We start from the raw sequence: 6,571 nt of genomic DNA, 5'->3' as shown, positions 1-6,571 counted from the left end.
TATGGAAGTGTTTAAACCTCAGCATCCACTCCAGCACTTCCCCAAACATGCTTAGGATGGTAGAAATGAATCTGCAAAGTTAAATTTCTTCCTCTAAGTGAAAAAAATACGAGGCAGAAGTGACCTCCTGCTTATTCTGCTCCTGCCAGAACACTTGTTTTTGGTGGGAAGAGGAGGAAAAGAGCTCTGGCTGGCAGGTCAATAAGTTGTAGCAGTCCCCAGTCTAACACTTAAATCTATTTACAGACCAAATATGTTGACAAGGTGGAGTATGGAATCAAAGCCAACGGCCAGGAAGTCGTCCTGCAGCTCCGAAAAAATAAGTAGGTTTGGTTCAACTCTTTCCTCGGGTGTTTTTCCTTCTTCTGAATGACTGTGGGGTGTTCAGGATACAAAAAAACCCGGGATTTAGGCCCCTGTAAAACGGGGGTATTGGGGTAAAAACCACTTTTCAAGAAGAAAAGGGGAGAGAAGCATCATGGCACCGATTTGGGAACATGAAATAAGGACTTGGACATGGTGGAGTGACTTGCCTGTGCCTCTGCTCTCCCATTTGTTTCCTAAATCCCTGAAAGTTTAATGTTTTTATGGTATTCCATGAGGTTTCTGTGACCATGAATAGTCAGGGGGTTATAAACTCGTAGCATGTAGTGACAGGACAAGGGGGAGTGGTTTTAAATTGAGGGAGAGCAGGTTTAAATCAGATATTGGGAAGGAATTCCTGCCTGGGAGGGTGGGGAGGAGCTGGGATGGAATTCCCAGAGAAGCTGTGGCTGCCCCTGGATCCCTGGAAGTGTCCAAGGCCAGGTTGGAGCAACCTGGGCTAGTGGAAGGTGTCCCTGGAATTAATTGATCATTAAGGTCCCTTCCAACCCAAACCACTCTGGGATTCTGGGATAGATTTGTTGATTCTGGAGGTATTTTCCATTCTATGCTTCCATATTTAAATATATCTATATCAGATAGATAGAGAGAGATATTTACCTTAACACTACTGCTGTTGGACTTGGAGGAATCTAATATATCCTGGTATTGATAAAGTGCTTCCTGGAAGTGGAAAATTGGGAAAATTCTCTTCCTTGGCTGCAGGAGCAGGCATGGAAAGAGGCCCCACAGAGGGGTAGGGGGTTTGGCACACAAGGAGAAGCCCAAAATTGCACAGAATAAAGCCCAGCTGGGATTTTCTGGCCCCACCAGAATATTGAACACGCAATCAGACAAGTCTGCATTAATAAGCACTTTTCAAAAGGCTGTGTAAATACAACAGTACCATAATGAATTCATGTTAAATATAGACTGTAATTAACTGCTTGCCCCTGTTTTAATCTAATCTAAATATTTGGAGTGGGGAGAGGGAAAATATACTGTAATAAATCCCTTCCTTTGAAGAGAAAGTGGGACTGTGGCAGTTTGGGGCAGTTGCCCAAACAGAAGTGATGCAGATTTGCTTTGCTGCTGATTTTAGTCAGATGCACAAAAGGCCAAAAAAAAAGGATCAATATGTAATTATACATTTGCATTCAGATCTTCTGGGAGATTACTTTAGAGCAATGAAATAAGCAGACTTTAATTGCCTTCTTCTCCTTGAGAAGTGTCCCTTTGTTTGAGGAAGGACCGGGAACAGGGAGGATTCCCCACCCCGCAGCTCTGCTCGCTGAGTTTTTTCGATACTAATAATAACCTGAGTAATTGTTTGAATTCCCCACATGCTTGGTGTGTTGTGTAATCACCTCATTTCTACCTGGCTACGATTTCTTTGGAGTAAGAACCGCACTTGGCTCTTTGCAGGGACCTTTTAGGTGGAGATTACACCGAAACTGTTTATTCGGATGACGGTCAGGAAATAACAACAACTCCTCGGATCAAGGTAATGAAGGAAGGCTTTTTCCCCATATATTTACAGTCCTGAGGTCCATATGAGATTCCTGAGGCTGTGAAATAACAGGAGATGTAAGACAGAAAGGAAAGATTTTAAATCAAGCTCCTAAGCCTGTAATTTAGGATGTGTCTGAAGGGACAGGGAAGAAACACAGATTTATTGTGTTCTTGGGTTCAGGGAAGAGGGAGGAGATCATTAATACCCTGGTGGTGTTTTTCTGGGTGATTTGGGCCATTCAGTGAAGAGTTGGACTCGATGATCCTGGTGGGTCCCTTCCAACTGGGAATATTCTGGGAAGAAGGGACTCATGGCTTGGGCAGAGCTGAGCCCGGTTTGTTCCCGTGGGGAATCAGCCCCACAATAAGACCCCACCTCTCCCCTCAGTGCTGCTGACCAGCCTGTGAGTCAAACCTCTCCCTCCTGGCAGGACAGGGAGTGGATCCAGGGCCATCCCACTGCTCCCAACCTCTCCTTTTGCCCTCCTGACCCTGCTCCTGGTTCCCACCCCGTTCCCGGTGAGATCAGAGGTTGGGAGAAACCCCATTTCCTCCGGGCTCACCTTCCCACCCACGCTCAGCAGATGCACTCAGGTCACTCCAGGTGCTTTCTCTGGGCCGTGACAAATCAGTTCTTCCACCCAGACACGAAGGGAGTCACCACAGAAAGCAGTTTTTAATTAACTCTGCACTCCTCGGGAATTAACTCTGCCCTCCTTGGGCTGATCTTCTGCCTGAAGCTCCTTGTCCCAGCTCATTCCAGGTGTTTTAACACCCAGGATTTGGAATCCAAAGCCTCGTTTTCTTTGTTAGCAGGAACAGGAGGATCTTGAGTGAAAGAATTCTGGGTTGGGGTTTTTTTTTTGGGGGGGGAAAAAAAAGCCATTTCTCGTTGCTCCAATGATTTTCACTGCCCAAATAGATCCTGGGAAAAGCAAACATCACCTCAACATGGATAAAGACAAACTCCAATGATTTTCACTGCCTAAATAGATCCTGGGGAAAGCAAACATCACCTAAACATGGATAAAGACAAACTCAATCAAGCCTGTCTGTGCTGAATAGGGAATTCCTATTTTTCTCTTAAATCCTCCTGGGATGGAGATAAATCCTCCCCTTTCCCCCAGTGATTTTCCCTTTGTTGGATCTCTTTATCCCTGTAAGAAACTTGGCACCTTGTGGTGGAAGGAAGACAAATAAATGGTAAAAGTGACCCCAAAGATCCAGGAGCAAACCAAAGGCATGAGGCAGGAAGGTTTGGGGCCGTGTTCTTAAGAAATCCATTCAGGAAAATGTTATGGATAACATTTTCCACAGTCCCTCAGTGACTTCGAAGTCTCTTTGAACACAGAAATGTAAACCTGAGATCCTTAAGCCAATTAAGCCACAAAACTCTTTCCCTCAATCATATATTTAACAGAATACAGGCATTTTAATCTCACTGATTTAATTGCTGGGTTATTAAACAGTGTTGCCTCGAAATTTGGCTGCAATAAAACCATTTGGTGTGGACTTGAATTCAGCAACCTGTGCTTAATTTGGAGCAGTGTGTGTCCATATTCCTATTTTTATGTGCTCTTGTGTGCTGACCAGCTCCCACCACCATTGGTTGGTCACAATTTGGGTCACTCCATGTTGAAGGATAAAAATAACGGTTAGGGAATAATTTTTTTTAAATTCATTTAAAGACCCTCCTAATGGGAGGTTTCAGCCAGGGCAGTTTATTGCAGTTTGTCTTTTGAAATCACTGGATCCAGGCCAGTTGGATCAATGTGACACTGGATTTTTCTCTTCCCAACAGGATCACTGTTTTTATGAAGGCCACGTTCAGGATGATGCTGAGTCCACAGTGAGCATCAGCACCTGCCAAGGGCTCAAGTAAGGGCAGCTTTGCTTCCCAAAGGCACAATATCAATGTTCTGGGATAAATTTTCCATATAAAAAGAATCAGGATGGAAATAATCATGTGATCTTTTATTCCTGCTGACAAGGAAACCACTTTGCTAAAGAAGCAGGGAAAGAAGGTGGGGAATAGTTCCTCAGTTCCTCACAATATTCAGCTTTTCTTGTCACCTTTGAATTCCTCACTGAACCAAATATCACTTTTCAACCCCCTCTGTTAGCACAAACCCCGACAATTTAAATCAAATTAATTCCTACACCAGATTCTTGTCACTGCCAGTCTCCTCCTCAGAGACTTCACTGACCACCCAAATCTTTAATTCTTTAAATCAGCTTTAATTCCTGATTTAAATTTACGTTGGCTGAAGGCTGCCAGAACATTCCAAGGGTGCACATGCATGGGATAAACGCTCTGTTGCTCTCTTGATTCAAAAAAAATCACAGTCCAGCTCATTTTTTCAGTGGTTATTTTGAGACCCGTGGCCAGAGGTACCTGATTGAGCCCCTGGGAGGCTCGGAGGGAGCAGAACACGCCGTTTATAAATACGAGGCACTGAAACAAGAGCCCATCAAAACCTGTGGCCTCGCCAACAACTCCTGGGAACAGGATTCTGACGACCCCATCAACGACATCTTCAAATCCAGCAACAGCCCAGAGGTGAGGATGGGGTTAAACACAGAAAAATGGGTTAAAAACTTGAATTTGAGGAGCCCAACCAGCCCAAATCCCACTTTGGCTGTTCATTGTGTCAGATTTTAAAGAATCAGCACAAAAATCTTCCAGATCTGAGATTTCAGAGTCACCCCCTGAGTTAAACCCCTCTGCCTTTACCAACCGGTGCACCTTTACACACCTAAATACTTATTAAATATCCAGCAGACCCTTCATAATCTTAATAATTTTAATATCTAACCTGCTTCTCGTCTTTTAAAAACGTGACAGTCCCACTCTAAAATGACTTGGCCAAAAAAACACCTCCAAGAGTTCATAGATAAGTTTGAAGTTGCAAAGACTGAGGCTAAAGCAGGTCATTTTAATCTATTATTTCTTTAGATGAAAGAGTATCTGAAAGCCAAAAAATACCTGGAGCTCTACATAGTTGCAGACCACACTCTGGTGAGTATTGGAATTGTTATTTTCCCAGGATAGGTGTTGCTTGTATCCCTGGGCTCCTGCTTTTCCAACTGCTGACCTTGGGTGGGAAAAGGGTGTCCTAAAATGGGTTTATTTTTAAAATCCCACCTGGAGATGAAGAGAATTAGGAAAACCCCTTAAAGTGCCTAAAAAATTTTTACCAATTAAAACTTGCATTTTAATTTTAATATTTTTTTATTTTTCATTTTTATCAATTAAAACTCGCATTTTAATTTTTATTTTTAATTTTTTGTTTTTATTTTTTAATTTTTCCCAATTAAAACTTGCATTTTAATTTTAATTTTTATTTTTAATTGTTATTTTTGTTTTTCATTTTTCTCAATTAAAACTTGCATTTTAATTTTTATTAAAATTAAAGGACCCACACAAGGATCATGGAGTCCAAGCTCTTCTCTGCACCCTGCACTTTAATACACGTCTTGAAACACATTATTTGTTAAAATACTACATCAAAAAGAGAATTTCTCATCAGGTAGCCCGGGCATGGAGTGGTTTGCAGCACAATTGATTTTCTGATCAATCCCTTTTCCCCTCTCTCCTTTTCCTGACGTTCTGTATTTACATTTTAGTACCAGAACTTTGATAAAGATGTCAAAGCCATCAGAGAGAGGGTGTTTGGAATCGTCAACTTCATCAACACGGTAGGAACAAAGCAATGACATCGAAATCTGAGTTTTTTCTATTGCAAACAACACAAATGTTCATTATTTTACGTAGTAATGAATGAAAACTCAAATGCTTTGTAATTCAAGAAGGAAATTTAACACTTGTGTCCATATTGTCCCGTTCTTTGCCTTCGGACATGAGATTTTTGTTAAGGAAGATTTATGCTGAACTTTCTTACCACTTGTTAAAGTGAATGACTGAAAAAAAAGAATCATGGAATCATGGAATCATAGAATCAGCTGGGTTGGAAGGGACCTCTGAGATCATCAAGTCCAACCCTTGATCCAACCCAACCATGGTTATTAGACCATGGCACTAAGAATGAACTGATCCTTGATTTCTTTTGCAAGCCAGACTTCTTCCAAAATCACTGGAATTTCCAAGCATTTTCGAGCCATTTTTAAAGTGGATTTGAATGTGATTTCACGGTTGGATCGTGGGGGTTCTGCGGGTGGAAAAGGTTCAGGTGGATGAAGCCGCGAGTGAGGGAAGGGGTGAGGGTTTGGTTCCGAGGGTTTGGTTCCGAGGGTTTGGTTCCGAGGGTTTGGTTCCGAGTCTTTGCCAGGTGTGAGTTGTTTTTGACGGAGTCTCTGGGCAGGTTTACAAGGCCCTGAACATCCACGTGGCTCTGATCGGGCTGGAGGTGTGGACGGACGGGGACAAGCGGCCGCTGAGCAGGAACGCCGGGATCACCCTGGACGCCTTCGCCAAGTGGCGCCGCTCGGAACTGCTCCAGAGGAAGGGGAATGACAACGCTCAGCTCATCACGTGGGTACCTCCCCATCCCAAACCTCTTTATTCCTGCAAAATTAGCCTATAACTGGCCTGGATTTCGGGCTCTCTGACATCAGGTTGTATCAATTAAAATGCAGGTTTTAATTGGTAACAATTAAACATAAAAATAAAAAATTAAAAATGAAAAATAAAAATTACAATACAAGTTTTAATTGATGGAAAATAGAAAAAAAATTA

At 42.5% G+C, this 6,571-nt stretch overlaps 1 protein-coding gene across 1 annotated transcript in view; it reads left to right on the top strand.

Moving 5' to 3' along the window:
• The window catches only part of ADAM28 (ADAM metallopeptidase domain 28), a 53,725-nt gene that overhangs the window by 35,937 nt on the left and 11,217 nt on the right, over window positions 1-6,571 (top strand). The window contains 7 exon segments of the mRNA XM_027701953.1: window positions 247-323; window positions 1,789-1,867; window positions 3,677-3,753; window positions 4,240-4,435; window positions 4,832-4,894; window positions 5,503-5,574; window positions 6,198-6,367. Coding sequence (XP_027557754.1) covers window positions 247-323; window positions 1,789-1,867; window positions 3,677-3,753; window positions 4,240-4,435; window positions 4,832-4,894; window positions 5,503-5,574; window positions 6,198-6,367 — 734 coding nt within the window.

This window comes from Neopelma chrysocephalum, unplaced genomic scaffold, assembly GCF_003984885.1.
Source record: "Neopelma chrysocephalum unplaced genomic scaffold, ASM398488v2 Primary Assembly neopelma1_175, whole genome shotgun sequence".
In the NCBI taxonomy this organism is placed as follows: domain Eukaryota; kingdom Metazoa; phylum Chordata; class Aves; order Passeriformes; family Pipridae; genus Neopelma; species Neopelma chrysocephalum.
Note: the sequence above shows the minus strand (reverse complement) of the source record. Positions and strands in the feature narration are given on the sequence as shown.